Raw genomic sequence first — 18,383 nt, forward strand, 5'->3', positions numbered from 1 at the left:
TCAAAGCCCCTTAATGAAGACAACAGATCTCTGAAGTGTTCACACACAAATCTTCACAGAAATGCGTGGAGGTGAGTCGGTGTTAGTCTGATTTTCTCACCACTTTGTTCAACCACTCTGGTGACATCTTTCAACGTGGGGCTTGCGGTTGTGTTTTCATGGAGGCAGGCAGAGTGTGGTGTTATTTGACTTTTAAAGGTATTATTATAGCTGCTTAAATAAGCAAATAAAAACATTCCCTCAAATGATTGAAATTTGTTGGATTTATTTCTTTCTAAAGTTTGTACATTTACATATATCATATACATATTTTAAATCCTTCACTATTTTGCATGATTTCTATTACATAAAAACCATTTAAATGCAATAAATTTTGTTGCTGTAGAACAACAAAATATCCCCAACTTATAAAAACACAGGAACAATTATATTCATAAACATTTACACAATAAATGTACTCTATATATCACAGCTTCTATACATATCAGGTGACTCACTTGTCTACGAGGTTTAGATTTACTTGAACAACAGTGAAATAGGGTAATATTTATATACAACTATTTTAATAAAAAATAAAGTAATTGTAAAATGTAAACTTAATTGTCAAAATATTCTTTAAACACTTTAACAATATCCACACAAATTACTGTTCCATTCAAAAGAAGACCACCACAAACGCCATCGTTTTCTAGAAGATGGCATTTCCAGAATCTGGTAGGTGGTGATGAGGAACAGGTTTCCAATACGTGTTATAGTACCGCCAGCTTACCCAAATCTGCTAATGCCGACAGTTTCGCCATTGAAAAGGAGCAGGTTGCTATTTTGTCACTAATTACTTTCACAATTTGCAGGGGACATATGGCACCAGGACTGCAATAGAACTGAAATGGCTGGTGGAGAAAACTTTGAAGGTAAAGAAATGTTCCACAATGCCAATTAGTTTGAGCCACAGTGAATATAACTCAGTTATTATAATAGGCTGGAAAAGTTAAAAGCTTCTTTTATATTAAAAGATACAAATTATCACCTTTCTGCCTGTCCTATGGTGATCAAGGCTGACAATATAAATTCTCCGCTAGTGTACATTTAGAAATGGGTTCCTAAAGCTTGAGATATAAGAGACTGCAGGGAGGTGGTTAGGCCTTTACCTAACAGCTCTGATCTGGACTGAACAAAGCTGCTAAGCTAGCACTTGAGTATTCCTCGACCCTTCCCCTAGAAAGGAAACGTTAGCCATTTCCAGGAATCTGGGTGTGGAGGCAAAGATATCGTCCGTCCGTAGTTAGAACTCAGGGTGCCAGTTTGTTTTTTGCAAAGGTAAAATACGTGGTGTTAGCTTCACTCAGAGAATCTTTGTCATGACGTTTGTTCATGTGCCACGCTCAGTGACTCAGTCACTCTCGGAGTTGATACCTTGCCTCAGCAGGGTCATGCTATCAGGACACCTGGATCCCTAAAGCAGGGGAAGTGGCATTTGAAACCCAGGCTGTCCTTGCTGCTCAGTAGAAGCCTGAGTGAAGTGGCGGCCGGGGGAGAGGTTCCTCTTTGCAGAGATGATGTGTTATCACCACCCTCTGCAGGGCTCTGGTGTTCAGGACTCAGAGCAGTGAGCCTCAGACCTGCAGTGTGGTCCTTAATCGAGCCTTGGGCTGGGACTCTTCTAGGAGCGTCTGAAGACTTATTTATGTCGACTGATGGGAAAATATTAAGTGAAACTCCAAAATTCTCTCCATTAACCAACATTTTCAGGAATTGAAGTTAGGGTGCTTATTTCTATAACACTATTCCTAAGAGCTTAGCTCTCTGCCCTGCAAAGGGAAATGCATTTTAGTTCGGTTCCTTTCCATTTCCATCCTCGCTGTTGTTGCTGATGGAAAAGTGCTCAACTGCTCAGCATGTTCAGTCGGAGCTCTCTTACCAGTAAAGCTCAGAGGGGAGTGTGGACAAGGCACATCAGTGCTCCTACAGGAAGTGCCTCCTTGTTTCTTCACTTGTACTCCTCTCTCAAAGGAATGATCTGCAGAGCAAGCAGCTCTGCCACCTTGGAAAATGATGCACACCAGCTTCTGGGACTTCACCCAGGCTACGGAGAGATGCTGGAGAGCTGCTGCTTGTGAATTACAAGAAAGCCTTCAATTTGGTGGTCCACAAGAAAGAATGTGATATGGATCCCCTCATTTATGTGTCAAAAATATAATGCATCTCAAAGTCAGACACTAGAGCTCAAGTTCCACCCTGGCCCTTGGAAAACATCTGTGATGCAGTTTCCACCCCCTCTGTTCATCACCTCTTTAGAATATTCTGGCTCTTTGCATCTTAAGGTCTTATGTTTGTATAACTTAAAACATTCACTGTGTGTGCATGTGTGCAAGCATGTGTACACATGTCAGAGGTCCCAGACGTGTCAACTTTTCTCCTTATACACCTAAGGGGCCAGTCAACTGGTTCTGAATCTCAGGAGTAGAGGACTAACCACATGCATGGTTACCCTAAATGGAAAGCAACCAGTTTACTGTCCCCTAAGCTTCAATTTGGTCTAATTACTCTTGTTCCTACAGGTTTACAAAAGTATCTTAACAGCATTAAAAATCAATGTGCATATATACTCTCTCTAGAGTAGATATTATTATCCATGTCAAATGGTTACTTGGCTTTATAAACTCCATGGCTTTATGTTTAAAGTCCAAACATTTCAAATGGTTAAGGCCCAAAAATGAAACGTTTTGCTTCTCCTACTCCTTTTCTACATGATTTTTGAATCAAATGGCTGTTTCTGCAGATCACAATAATTCTTAGAAGGAAATACTCTCGCAAAACTAAGACCCTGCCAATCATTCACAGAGCCAGTCCACTGCACGTCAAGAACCAATTAGGAAAAATGATATATTTGCAAAAATAGTTTGAGACTATAGAGTTAATTAACAACAACAAAAAAAATGCCTCAAGTGTAACTACCAACACATTACTGCAGCCTGGAGCTGAAGTTAGTCTCCCACCCCACAATTCAAACTCTCTGAATCAGCTACAAAGACACGAGGCAGTGTGTTTAAACAAAAGACACTGCACTCAGCCACTCACTCAAACACACTCAGTCACTGCTTTAAATATACCAAACATGCTGGTTAATAAAATTTTAGTCTCTAGTTATCTATTTACACTCTATAATATAAGCAGTAAGCTCAAACAACTAAGGCCAGTGGCTCTTCTTTGGGGAGAGGCAGGAAAAAGAGACCTAAGTATAAAAATATTTAAAATAAAGTTTAAACCTGGTCCTGAAATTCTTTTACCTGTGACACTAGATGCTAATTTCTGCAACTGCAAACCTAGGATACAGTACCCAATCCTGGGATGCCCTGATATACTTTAGTGCTTGTGATATTTCTTCCAAGTCAAGCGAGTACGGATGCGGCACCACGAGAGTGGTTTGATCTCCCGTAAAACATACACAAATACATAAATGATATGGTGGGTACTTAATTCTTCCGAAAGCTATATTTTTTATGGACTAATTACAACAACAATAAAGAACGTGTGCTTTAAAGCATCACATTTTGTAATAAGCCCAAAATTGTCAGTTTGACTTTAAGTGCTCTTAATACTAAAGTTACTAAGACTGCACAGGCTGCCTTTTTTTTTTTTTTTCTTTTCTTTCTGAATTTCCCAAATTACAGGGAGCTATGCCCTTGGTATTGCACACAGTACACTGCAAAAGATTCACAAGGTTAGTTCAAAGTCATTTTTGCCCTGGTGATTCAAAGCTCAAAGACAGAATTTTCTAGCATAAAGTCTTATTAAAAATTTTAATCAAAATATTATTTGAATTTAAGTTTAATAAAACAATACCACTATATATACTCTCAAAAACTTCATTATATAATCAGTCCTATGAGGTTGTACTTGCTTTTCATATCACACTGATTAAGGACAAAAATAATTTTGATGTACATGTACCATACACTGATATGCAATCTACACACTGATGCATTTACATACATACAACTATAGATACCCACAAATACAACAATGGCAGGTGACAGCATTTTCTTTGATGACTGACATACTACCTGTAAGAATAGTCTCCAAAAGCCTGCAATACTACAGGTACACACACAAATTACAAAGGATGAACCGAAGAGACTTAAGAAAACCTACTGTATATACAATTATGTAACTTGCAAAATTTTCCTGCTGTTGCATTCAAGTCAAACTGTCATGCAGATTCAAGTATTTAATGACATTCTCTCTATGAAGACATTCTGTCTGCATGCAATGGGCCAATTATTGTCATAAGCAGAAGGCTGCCCACATGGGTTCTGGATACTGTAGGTACAAAAGGAGAATGCCTTTGGATTTCAGTCCTTCCTTTATGGATGAGAGATGGAAAAGGAATCTGAGAGAAAAATCAGTGACAAAGCCCCTCTCTATTGCTATCAATAATCTATCACGGGGTTATTCTGTGATGATCTGATCATGTAAGATGCTATAAGACTGGTGGAAAGAAATTTGCTGACCTGTGGCAGAGCAGTGGCATGGCCTGGGAGACAAGATGGCCAGAAAGCTGTGGAGCAAGGTAGGAGGCCCAGAGGCGCATCTGCCTGCAAAGGTGACTTACCATTTTCTGTCAGAATAACTTAGATGCTTTGAGACAAAAGCAGATACTATTTAAACTCCAACTTGGACAATTCCTCATAAACTAGACTTCAGGTTTAACAACTCTTAGGATGCCACTTTGGTTCTTTGTTTTACAGTGCTAATTTTACAACTGGAAAAAATTCTGTCATTTGAAAAGTCAAGGGATGACTCACTGCTGAAATGAAGAGAGGTGGCTCCCAACCTGCTGAAAACTCGACCAAGTCCACGGGAGTTAAATTACAGAGATTCAAACCTGCAAAGCTAAACTTCCTGTGAATTCAGGATGCAACATGCTTAACTGATGACTACAAGGAAAAATGCCAAAGGAACTCAATTTCAAGGACAATGAATGAAACCCAAAAGGTTTTGTTAGTAAGACAATGGAGAAACTTCTTTAACGTCAATTTTCTTCCAATTGTCAATGATTAGTTAAAAAGAGAAGAGTGCAGCTCATGACAAGCAGGCCCTGCCTCTCATCCTTCCCAGATCTTTACATGATAGAGGGAGCAATAGGCAAAGGACAGTAGAAAAGCTCAGTGTAACTTTGTGTTTAGGCAGTAAGAGGCCTCTTTCCCTGCTGGTTGCAAAAATTCTTCCACAATCTCAGAAGTTCTGTAGCTTGGCCACAGGGTGAAATACAAACCTATCTTAGCCTTGGAAAGCCACCCAGATTTTCCTCTTTCAGAGTTAATTCCTCATGTCACTTCTGCCTAGGGGCCAGTCCTCATTTTCTAGATTAGGATAACAGTTGGAGACGCATAGAGGGTCTTGTGTGTGCCACAAGACCACTGCACCAAAAAATGCTTTCTATCCTCCGCATCTAAGAGCAATAAAAAGGTTACACATAATCCAGGGACTACATTTCCATCAGAGGACTCTCTCCCATCAGGGTTTGGCTGAGATTAATTAAAATTCACAAAAGTATTGCTCAGTTTAATTAGACACTGCTGAGAGTTAGCAAAATGATGTTTCAAAAAAGTGCACTTCAGAAATGCCTACGGGCTGGCGATCAAGTAAGGACTCTGCATCCTAGTAATTAAGTTTTGATTGCTAATGAGGAATCCCAGACACCTCCCTGTAAAAGCCAGCATGCGAGGTGGGAACAAACCCCTAAAATTCAGATTTTATACATGGGCCACCTGTATGGTCAATTTTGCAACAAGACTATGACCAAGGCATTCTGATAGCTGTCAAGATTTTCTATACTAGAAATTAATATGAAGTGTATTGACGTGAAGAAGAATGATTTATCATATGGAAGGAAGTCCCAAGGCTCCTGGGCGCTGAGGTGGGCGACGGAGGTGGGTGGCGTACCTTCAGAGGAAAGGGAAGGGGTGCTCCCTTGTACCGTGAATTGGGCAACAGGCTTGGAGCAGCTGTGAAAGGAAACATCCTCAATTTCTTCTGGCTAGATACCACAGGAAATAAATTATCCCAAAGGAAAATGTGGTTGGCTATGGGCCAGACTCTCAGAATCTAGGCAAATCAGTGACTGTTTCCTCCCATAGCATAAACTCTTGGCCTCCTTCATGCACTCATGACAGATAGCAACCTTCAGAAGCCTCAGGGAAGAGGTGTTCTCAGCCCATGCGCTAAAGATGGACAGCATCATGCTACGGCAGTCTGAGATCCTGGCTCACAAAAGAACCTTTAAAGTTGTTTTTAAAGATAAACTATGCAAACATGGTATACTGAAGCTTCAAAAGAGCCCTTCGTATCCAATGATCTATTAGCCTATCCAGAAGTCCCTGGAGTTAATATTAGTGACTCATATGACACGGACAGTGCTATAGTGGTGCTGATGCTAGCCGAGTATTTCAACACTACTCTAAATGTCAGAAATACTGTAGCAAGGTACCATTCAATGTATATTAAATAAGTAAAATACATACAGACATTCTATATACATAGATATAGACTGTGGGCAAACACCTTCAAGCCACTCAGGGAAGTTCCTTTTTCTTTAGTTACTGAAGCTCGTAGATGACATGGTCTAGGTACCTCTCTCCCCTCTGCTTAGTATAAACATTTAGGCAGAAAACAAATATCCTGATAATTTAGATTATCAGGTAGAAAGACAGATAACTTGCTTGTGGATATGCTGGATTCAGTGAGAGGCTACAAAAATCACTCTGATACATGGGCCATATTGGTAACTATCCTGTTAGTTTTGCAGTTCTGAAACATAAACTTAGTTACTGCCTTTACCCAAGCAAGGCAGAGAGTTAAAAGTGAGGTTTTTTTTTTTTTTTTTTTTTTTACAGGTGTGGCAAAATACTTATTACAAAGAAAGCAACTGCAACCCTAGAGAGGGGTAAGCCTTCTCTGGGCAATAGTCATGGACATTTATAGAGGGGAAGGAAGTAAATGTTAATAAATAATTCTGTAAATAAATGCTAGTACATCATAATAACATACCGCTTAGACACTACCATGGCTTTACAGCAGGTTTTCTCTAATTCACTGGAACCATGCTATTCATGTAGAGCAGCTGATTCTTTGGTCATAGTACCTTCAACAAATAAACTATAGAACTAGAGAAAATTTCTAAGGGAGGAAAAAGAAAAATCAAAGTGATACTATTAGTTCTGAAGTTGTGCCACTTGTGGAGATTTTAACTTTAGGGATTACAGAGTTTCAAGGTTAGGAAATCACAAAGCTCTAGGTCTCAGTGGGCTAAACTTTCACTCCTTTCTCTTCCTCTACAGAAGAATATTCTGTTTATCACCCTGAACTTCAAAGGGACTGTAACTGGAACAAGCTCATGACTGCAAAGTTAATAGAACCATTTTGAGTAGACAGAAAGAAAGGACTGAAAATAGATAAAGTATTTTTAGGAGAAAGTTGAGTAGTAGCAGAGTGAAGTGGCTATCAAGGAGACTGAGACAAGAATAAACAAAGTCACTTTGAACCTGCAACCAGAAGATTCCTCAGTTTTCCAACCATAATTCCTTCTGACTATTACTTTCAGATATATTTTAAAGAACCAATATCCATCGTGGACAACTGCAGCTACGTTTTCCTTCCTTATTTTGTCTTAAGGACACAAGAAAAGCTGTTTCATTTTAGTATTAATTTGTTAGGAAGGAAGACCTCAATATCACAACCAGGACACAACCCCATGCCCACACACGCACACACACGCACGCACACACACATATGTAGAGTAAGAAAAATCTATTCCTGGATGGAAGGATATCAATGATAGAGATGATGGATTTCTAGTCTAGACCCTGTGGGAGTGAGGTAACAATTCCTGCAGACTGAGCACATGCCTACTGCTGCAGCTCCTCAAGGGCCGATTATTGCCCCCATCCTTTAGCAAACAAAATACACTGGGTATCAATCTTTCCTCAGCCTTCAAAGGCAAAATGACTCCACTTCCTCTTTCCCTTGCTTGGCTGAAATGGAATCAGCACTTCAAGCAAGCTAATGTGCTTCCCTAAGTTCTCAATCCTACGATCTTCACGCTCCTTTTCCCTGCTTCCAGCAGGGTCTGATCTCAACAACAAGTGCTAAGCTGCACATGAAGCTGCCTCATATTGGAGCAACTAGATTCCCAGCACTGTGATTCTTACTGGAGCATCTGTGAGTGCTCAATTCTACCTCTGTGACTGGGCAAGATTTCACATATAAAGGCGTATATTAACTCCAGCTAGAATTTACTAAAACTACAGTTTGTCCAGTTAAGTGTTTCACAATGGATTAAATTCTTTAACCTTAAAAAAAAGTTTAACAGTTGATATGAGAATACATAAAACAACTGAGCAGACTGCAAACAAGAGAAACCCAAAAGAGAAGGGATACATAATTCATTCTGAAATCACGATCCCCTCCTCCTCACAGAAAAGGTGCATTAGCTATCAAGTTGCAAAAATCATCAAAGCAAAAGAAATCAAGAGCAAAGACAATCTGTACAGAAACTAACAAAAATATACAATAGAAAAAATTACTAATGCACCATTTTGTCACAGACTTTTTTTTTTTTAAATATATTCACGGATTACCAGAAAGATCTTGAAAAACCCTATTTTGCTCCATGACCAGCACTTCCTGGCCGCAGATGGACTCTAAGTAACTTTTTGCTTAATGCTTGGTGTTTCAGGTCGGTGATCCTTCCTCTCTGACACGTTACGCTTGACTTTGGCAGTGATCGGAGAAGTATCCGGGTTCAGCGAAGGACTCGAGTGCGACTTCTTCAGTCCTGCAGCCTCGCTTTCATCGTTACTCAGTAGCTCTTTGCCTCCTTCCTTGAGAATGCTGACATACATTTCATAGCGGGTTTTCTGAAGGCAAAGCCAGAGAACAACGGTAGTCAGAAAACTGTTCAAAATGCACGTGTGCAGCACACTTGTGTATTACCCACCTGGAGAGTGTGAATGGCTGTTGAAGACTTCGCTTCATTTCCCAAACTGACAAATTACTTGGGCACTTACTGGGCACATGAGAGGCAACTACAGAGACTGTCTTATGTAGATAAGAAATTAAGTTAGAATTTTAGTTCTCATTTGTTCTAGATTCTGACGGAATGTCAACTTGGAGTTGCTGGCTACCAGATGGAACACCATGAATCTAGAACACTCAGGCATGAGAAGGGTCTAAGTTGGAGGAGCTGTCACCTCTGGTTTTCGGCGGCTGCATGGCTCTTGTGGCTCTGTACCAAAGTCACCTGAGCCTCCCCAGGTAGTCCAGGCCTCATATGAAACTGGCTTGGATATGGTTGTTTACTCTTTTTCTGACTCCCTGTAACCCTACAAAGGCTTGCCTTGAGGGACCATTCCATGGCGAATCTCCTGGACAGTCAGTCCCCTATGAGACCATACCACCTTCTAGAAGCTGCTCTGGGTTTCCCTCCGTTGCTTTTCTGCAAGGATTACCCACTTCTCCGGTTATTATGAACAGGTGCTGCTATGAACAGTATGAAGTTGGCAGAATTTCAAGTTATTTTCTGATGCTTTTCCAAATCAACAATATTCATTACCAACTATGTACTGAGTACCCTACTATGTTTCAAACAGTTCCTTGATTCCTCCATCTCTTGGATATCTAAGATTTTTTTTTCTTTTTCCATGGCTCTGGCACTTTTTTTTTCCAGTTTCTATCCCAATCAATATATAGAACTATCATATATGTTGCAAATTAGAGAAGGGTCTCAGATTCTTAATTTGATACATTCTGGTAAAGTAAGTATTCCACCATCCTGCCTCAACACATGAAGAATTTATAGAAAGCTTAAAGTGTTTTATTTCTAAACCAAAGAACATGTCAGTTATAAACTGTCCCAACAAAGGCAGGCAAATTCTGTTTTGACTATACATCCGTCTTAGGGATTTTTCTAGTCAGATTGGGGTTTTGTATGTGTCAGTTTTAAGTTAGTAATTTAGAAGTGCTACCTTTTCAAGCTGTTTGGTTTAACAATGGGAAAAAGCTGCTAGACATTCAGTATGTTCTGGGGTTGGCCAGTATTCAAGTCGGGTGTGAGCGTTGGTTGCCGATGATGACATTTATTGAGTGCCAACAGCTTAACACAGGTCATCCACACAATATTCATACACAACTGATAACTTACCATCCCTGCTTTACAGTTAAGGCAACAAAGGCAACGAGAAGTTCAAAGTCAAAGTAAGGAAGAAATGAAACTGGGATTTGAACCAAGGCAATCTGAGTTCAAAACCCATGGCTCTTAAGCTATATTACCTCCATTGATATGAAAATATAGATTATATGTATATAGATTTTAGGATGACTCCTCTGACAGACACTGTTGTTTGGCCAGTCAAAGGCCATTCTCAACTCCCTCTACTCTTACGTGCCTTTCACTACAAAGACTGATAAAACCAGAGATACTTACTTTCCCAGTCTCTCTTGTAGCTAAGTTGGGCCATGTGATATTGTGACCAGTAAGACGTAAGGAAGAGTCTTTTGGGGGGCTTCTGGGAAAGAGATTTTGCTTTCTGATAAAAGGTACAGACTTTAAGGAGAAGTCACTGGTGTTAGCCTCTCATTCTTTTTTTTTTTTTGAGACAGAGTCTCATTCTGTCATCCAGGCTGGAGTGCAGTGGCATGATCTCAGCTCACTGCAACCTCCACCGCCCGGGTTCTAGCAATTCTCCTGCCTCAGCCTCCCAAGTGTCTAGGATTACAGGCGCACACCACCACACCCAGCTAATTTTTGTATTTTTAGTAGAGACGGGGTTTCGCCATGTTGGCCAGGCTGGCCTCGAACTCCTGACCTCAGGTGATCCACCCTCCTCGGCCTCCCAAAGTGCTGGGATTACAGGCGTGAGCCACTGCATGTGGCCTAGCCTCTTACTCTTATTCCCTCCTTAACATGGACATGACTCCTAAAGCTGCTGCCCCGTGACATGGGCAGTAGGTATGAGGAAATAGGACAACATGCTGCACCTGAGGAAAAATGGAAAGACGGAGAGAGCCATATTGACATGATGAGCTGGATCCAACCCTAAGGCTACAACCTCTGGAATCATGTTAAGTATGAATAATAAATATCCTATGGGTTAAACCACTGTTTATCAAGTATTGTTATTTGCAGTTTAAAGCATTACTAAACACACATTCCAATTTCAATAAAGAAGTAACAAAATACAGAATAGCATGCTAAGCATTATCTCAGAAGGCCACATGATAGTTTCATAAGGTTTGCTAGTAAAAAATGTCATCAGTATCACACATCAGTAGATGCACTATGAAATCAGAGGACTGAACAAGATAATATCCACAGGACATAAAGATTCTAAACTCCTTTTCATTTTACGAATTTATTAATTAATCTACTCCTAAACTGCCTTGGTGGCAAGATTAAAAAACAGAAAAGAACTACCCCCAAAAGAAACAAAGTTTAGTAAAATAGTCTAAAGGTAGTTTAAAAATAGATTCAGGAAACCAGCGTAAGGCATACGATTTCATGAAGCTGGAGCGTTTACACAACGAAAAGAGAATGAAGAAAAATTGTTTAGATCACTTGAAAGGGGACAAAAGGAGAAAAGATGATAGGGACAGTTTTCCAGTAGTCTTTGAATAAAGCGATACTACTAGGAAAATCCACCTGAAAAATACATGAAGGAAAGCCATCTCATCCACTCATTTTACAGCTCCAGCTGCAAAGCTATTGTCTTAAATAAATTACATCAGTGTGTCAATCAACAAACAAAAGGCACAGCACAGAGGTGTGGCAGTGCATGAGTCATCAGATCAGAAGAAAAGACAAAGCAGAAAAAAGGGGGTGAGGGGGGCCAGAAAACAAAGCCTGCCCTGCTGTTAAGGAAGCCTTCGAGGGTTGATGAGTTTGCAAACGCCGTCCCCCATTTCTGACTTAAAAAAGGCTTATAGGGACACAGGTTACAAAACCCAGAAATGTAGCTTTGCATTTTACCAGTCTCTGAGTCTAGATTTTACTGAACCAAACCAAATATACCTCTTCAAAACATTTGAGGAAAACATAACTTTAATTTCAGGACTAACCAGCAGGTATTAGTTTTAGCCAAGTATCTCTAGGATTACAGACTCAACCACATATGTAAATGCTATCCAGAGGATTTGAGGACAAAATAAAATTGTCTCAGAATAAAGAAAAATAACTCTGAATGATGCTCTGGAGAGCAACGGCAAGAAACATAACTGAAATTTCTCTCTTCATTGATTTCGCCTCATATTCTCTTTCTGGGCAGTAGGAAGGTCATATTTCTTAACTATGCAACAGCAGCATTGGGAGACTTTATTTCCTTTCTTCCTTTCAGAGAAGATGTGATTTGCATCTTTTTTCCTAAGACCGATTGTGAAATTTAAGTTTTAAATGAAAGCTGGTGTGTAAGAAAAAGTAAAGGAGCAGCAAGAAGTATATTAGTAAATTACTTTTTTTTTTTTTTTTTTTTTGAGACAGAGTCTTGCTCTGTCTCCAGGCTGGAGGGCAGTGGCGCGATCTCGGCTCACTGCAACCTCTGCCTACTGGGTTCAAGCAATTCCCCTGCCTCAGCCTCTGGAGTAGCTGGGACTACAGGCGTGCACCACCAAGCCCGACTAATTTTTTTTGTGTTAGTAGAGACAGGATTTCACCATGTTGGCCAGGATGGTCTTGATCTCCTGACCTCATGATCCGCCTGCCTCGGCCTCTCAAACTGCTGGGATTACAAGCGTGAGGCACCACACTCGGCCAGTAAATTACTTTTTAAAGGTTTGACACACCAGCTCAGAGACTGAAAACAATGATCAGTGTTCAAGTGGTCAACATGGACCCAAGAAGCTCATCAATCATATTGCGGCAGACGGTGTTTCCTGCTTCCCGAACAGCCTCTTCTTTCGTACTAATGGAACTGTGCTCTTTATTAAGAATGCCAGCGTGCCCAGCCCCATGAGAGGAATTATGGTTTAAAGTAGGCGTGATGGCCCTTGTCTCTGTTAGTTTCCACTGCTGCCCTGTGGCGTAGATTTGGCCCCTGACATGTAAGTAGAAGTCTGCTAGGACAGTTTATGAAAGCAGCTTCTTTTGCTATTCTGATAGAAGGTGGTAGGCAATAAGGTATTTTAAAATTAAGGTACATACATTGTTTTTTAAGACATAATGCAACTGTACACTTAACGGATGACCGTATGCTATAAACAACTTTTATATGCACTGGGAAACAAAAAAATTTGGGTGACTTGTTTTATTGTGATATTTGCTTTATTGCAGTACTCTGGAACTGAACCTGCAGTATCTCAGGTATGCCTGTGTCTGTAACCACTTTCAGGTTCTAGGAAATGATTAGCACTCTAGTACTTAGGGGGAAAGCTTAGGGATAATTCTTCAGTGGTGAAGAAGGAAATTTGACAATAAAAGCTTTGCTCCTTCACTCTTCTTTTTCTCTAATGTCTCACATCCTTTCAGTCAGCAAGTTTTGTCCATCTATCTTCAGAACTGCACCATTTCTCAGTACCTCTCCCATTTCTAGTCTGGACCGAGCTCATCACCTTGCGCCTGGGTTCCTCCCACAGTCGCCTGACTGCTCTCCCTGTTCCCTCCTTGCCCTCCACGTGCACTCCTTTCAAAAGACACTGCCCTGTTAAAACGCAAGACAGTGTGTGTCAGCTCTGCCCAAAGTACTCCAGTGGTTTCTCATCCTTAATTCTCATCCTTAAAACCCTTCTCAACCAGGAGTCCTTAAAATGCCCTAGAAAACCCATGCGCCACCCCTTTCCTGTGGCCCAGTCTCTCAGTTCTGTCCCTGGGCTTGAATCTGCCTCCATGGCACACACTCCTATTCGAGGACCTGTGGAACTTGCTATTCTGTGTCCAAAAAGCTCTTCTTCCAAAAGCCCACAGGCCTTCCTCCCTCCCCTCCCTCACCTCTTTCAGGTGTGCACTCTAACGTCACCTTGACACTGAGGCCTTCCCTGGCCATCAAAATCTAAAACTGGAACACCTACTCTTACTGCTTGATTCTTTCCTTAGCACTTCTCCCCATCTGACAGCCTTATATTTTACTTGAAAAAAAAAAAACCTTTTGATTTCCTCCTTTGCCCCCCAATACTAGATACCATCACATGACGGTAAGGACTTTGCATTTGTTTACTAATATATCCCCAGGGCCAAGAACACACAGTGGACAAGGAATAAGCGCCACTGAGCGCATGAACAGAAAGAGGAGGAACACATTTTTCCATACCCGGTAGAAAATATATTTTGAACTCGTAATATGGTGAATCCAGAAAAAGAAAAATAACATGGATATACACGTTGATGGCAGATGCCTGATGTGTTCCTAACTCAGGATCCTCTGGGAACACACCTTTATCTTTAGTATCCCACCGTTCCAATGATGTTTTTCACAAAAATGCTAAGGTCTGACCCTGTCAGTATTGAAGCTCATAAGCTACCACATGGCAAAGGCTTGTCCACTTCCACTGCATATTCTCTTGACCTCTGTTGTCAAGATGCCACACGTGTCAGATCCTCAACAGTGCACTGAGGTACCGCCTGCCTTGCTTAGGACTGGGGCTTTTTCTCTCTCTTTAGAGAGAAACGTAGGTTATATTATACTTTTGAGGTTCATAAAACATAGACCCATTTTCTGAGAATCTTTTTTTTTTTTTTTTTTTGAGATGGAGTTTCGCTGTTGTCACCCAGGCTGGAGTGCAATGGGGCGATCTCGGCTCACTGCAACCTCTGCCTCCCAGGTTCAAGCCATTCTCCTGCCTCAGCCTCCCAAGTAGCTGGGATTACAGGTATGCGCGCCACCATGCCTGGCTAATTTTGTATTTTTATTGGAGAACGGGGTTTCTCCATGTTGGTCAGGCTGGTCTCAAACTCCTGACCTCAGGTGATCCTCCTGCCTCGGCCTCTCAAAGTGCTGGGATTACAGGGGCGAGCCACCTCATTTGGCCCTGAGAATCTCTTATGTAGTAGTACACGAAAAATAGACTTTATTGCCCACTGTGAGCTTCAAAATAAAGTGAGAAACTGGTCCACTGTAGGTGGACTCCAGTGAGTCCTCATTTGGATAATTACTAGGTCTCATTACAATTCATTACAACATGAAGAGAACGCTCTACATTTGTTTTCTAAAAGCATATATTAAAAAGATAAGGATTTGTCAAGGATTATTTATATCTGGAATCTACTTGCCTGATCATTCTCACATGAAATTGACATGTAAAGTATCAGGAGCTCATATACCTTTGGATACATAATTCCATACTAACCTAAGATTCGAAGTTCTCTGGGTCAGACGATATTAGCCTCATCAATATGAATTCAGGAGGGAATCTGCTGTTGGTACTAAACAAATAATAACAATATTCAAGTATTATATCTTCGCTTTGATAATTTTTTATAGCCAGATGGTAGAAAAGGAAATCTGAAACAGCCACAATATGTTTTAACTAATACAATTTCAGGCCACAAAGTAATCACTACACAAAAATTAACATAGTTCCAGATAGGGCACATTAAAAATGAGATGGGATGTTTAATAATGAGCCCGTGGAAAGCATGGTGGCGGTAAAAAGAAGAGTCTTGCAGTCAAGTAGCCTGTTGTTGACAATGCCTCTAACTAATAAGAGTGGCCTTAATTCATTCTCTGAAATTGTTGTTTAGTCTTCATAATGTAGCCCTTTCAGGTATGTGTCTTTCATTTACAAGGGCAAAGACAGTTCCAGAAAAATGCGTGCCTCAGGGGCAGTTTTGCTACCTTTGGTTATGTTATTAAAGATTTTATCTTTGTCTCTGCAGATTCATTCTCAGGTCAATTCTAAATAATTCCAGAGCCGCACACTCAGCTTCCTTCCTTAGGAATGCTCCAACAGGGTAAATAGAGTTCCAGCAGTGTAAGCATAATATAATTCCACTATCAGAAAAATAACTTGGGATGGAATTTTACCAAATACAACTGCAATGGCAGATCTCTGCTGACAAGAATCCACATACCGTTTTCTTGGACCTGGCCCATTCAGTGAGCTCTCTCTCTGAATTAACTAAAATTTGCTGTTTTGATAAAGCCTTTTGTGTCCACCAAGAGCCAAAGGCAACTCAAGTGTTTAATGGCGTCTTTGTCTACTCAAGTAAAATTCTTTCTTCAGTGTGTAACCCCTCCTTATTACATTTTTTTGCTGTATTTCTTTATTAAGCTGATCTTCGATTATCTGTAAAAATACTTCCCAAATATGGCCAGGCGCGGTGGCTCACACCTGTAATCCCAGCACTTTGGGAGGCCGAGGCGGGCGGATCACGAGGTCAAGAGATCGAGACCATCTTGGCTAACACGGTGAAACCCCGTCTCTACTAACAAAAATACAAAAAAATTAGCCAGGAGTGGTGGCAGGCGACTGTAGTCCCAGCTACTCGGGAGGCTGAGGCAGGAGAATGGCCTGAACCCAGGAGGCGGGGCTTGTAGTGAGCCTAGATCACGCCACTGCACTCCAGCCTGGGCGACAGAGCGAGACTCTCTCTCAAAAACAAAAAAAAAAACAACAAAAACAAAACTTCCCAAATATGTAGGGAAAAAATCCCTTTTCACTAGCATCAATGTCTATGAGGGATAAACAAAAATTATCGTGTCTAAGACCATGTAAACTGCTACTTGGGTTGAATGTTAATTGTGTTTTGAAAAAAATTACAACTATTGATATTCTTTGAAAAGTAGTTTAATCATATCCACACATATATTTACATGGAACTCACTGAACAGTTTCTCTCTAGAGCCCTGCATACCATTTTATATCCCATTTCATAGAATAATATCTCCTTTTGACCTTTGATAGATGAATACGATAGTAACAACCTGAATGAAAATACAACTGGGCTGCAATTTTAACTGACTGCTCCTATTTGCATCCAGACCTCACTGATCTAGCAACCAAATCCTGAATACATTTCCTCCTGACATTTCGTTTTCTCATGTAGACAGGGCAAAAGGCCATCTTAAGACAAAATGAGCAGAAAAGCAATAATGTCATGTACACAGCAATACACTTTGCTCCTAGATCTCTACAATGGAAAACAAAGAAACAAACCAAAAAAAAAAAAAAAAAAACCAAACAAACAAAATAAGGAGCTTCTGAAGGAACTGCTTATTCAAGTAAGGACTGCTCATCTCCCTTCTGCGTCCTACAGGATGATGGCAGAATTGAGTTGCAGAGACTCTCCTTGACCAGGTGGCCCACCCACCACTACCTACGGACTTAAGAAAGCATATGCATTCAAAACAGAGTTCCTGTATGAAAGCTATGCTGGAAATTACATTTTTAAAAAGAAAATGTTCAGGTTTTTTTTTTTTCTTTTCCCTATGCTACTCCCATGTCAGGCTTCAGAATACAGTAGTAACCTACTGCCTAAATATAGCAAATAACCACACATTTTTATTTATATAGTTTGTGTTCATGGCTTTCTGGGAAATCCAAAGAAAGTGTGAATTCCGTTCTTTTGATTCATTCTCCCTTTCTGCCCTATTGCTCTCTAAATGAACTCTGTGACTTTCATTTTTTAAAAAATTAAACATTAAAAAGCTTACTTTTTAATATAATGGTACAATCAGAGCTCAACACTAGCACAGTCCAGGAGGCCTGGGTCTGTAGGAAGTGTTCTGAGAGCTTCATTTGTCTGCATTCTGTTCCCATACCCCGCCCCATGAAGCTCTCATAGGAATCTGCTCTTGACTGTGGACTCAGCTCTATCTTACTCTTCAGTGCCCCTACGGAGTTTCCTGGACAGGCCCTTCAGAGAGGAAGGAGAGCTGAGTGACCATCAGTAGACGCTCCCCACCTCCAGGCCCTGCTATTCCTTTCCTTTGGGTCCAACCAGTTGCCAAGACCAGGAGTAGAAAGCAGGTGCTTTTACCTTTGAATAACAACACTGTTCTCTTTGTGGAGAAGAAGAAGGAGATATGAGTTGTTAAGAAGAGTATGCAATTCCTGCTGAAAACTAATTTTAAAATACTATGATTTCTCTCATTCTTTACACTGTTTCTCTAGCTCTCAAAATTCTTTCTTTAAACTCAGTCTGTATAAGTATTCAGCTTTTCATCTCTTTTTCGAAACTAAAATGAACATTCTGTAAGTCTACAAAGCTTACTTAGAAAATACCACACATTTTATTTTCTAGGTGGAAAACTCAAGAAATAAATTGTCCGGTTCCAAACCACAAACAGAGCAACCTTACAAAGACCTGCCGCCCACAAGGCCTCTGGCTCTGGCTGTTCCCAAAGGTCCCACCCAGCTTGGCCTTGTGATGGTTTTGACTATAGCTGAGTATAAAATTA

The 18,383-nt window shown here is 40.5% G+C and overlaps 1 protein-coding gene across 11 annotated transcripts in view; it reads right to left on the reverse strand.

Moving 5' to 3' along the window:
- Positions 1 to 245: 245 nt before the first annotated feature.
- Positions 246 to 18,383, reverse strand: part of PSD3 (pleckstrin and Sec7 domain containing 3) — a 713,864-nt gene continuing 695,726 nt past the window's right edge. For all 11 annotated transcript variants that reach the window (XM_003823634.7, XM_055116331.2, XM_063607125.1 and 8 more), the window contains one exon: positions 246 to 8,918. In XM_003823634.7, the coding sequence (XP_003823682.5) occupies positions 8,703 to 8,918 (216 nt within the window). In that variant the 3' untranslated portion in view covers positions 246 to 8,702. The remainder of the gene's footprint in view (positions 8,919 to 18,383) is intronic.

The sequence above is a fragment of the Pan paniscus genome, chromosome 7 (assembly GCF_029289425.2).
Source record: "Pan paniscus chromosome 7, NHGRI_mPanPan1-v2.0_pri, whole genome shotgun sequence".
Taxonomy (NCBI): domain Eukaryota; kingdom Metazoa; phylum Chordata; class Mammalia; order Primates; family Hominidae; genus Pan; species Pan paniscus.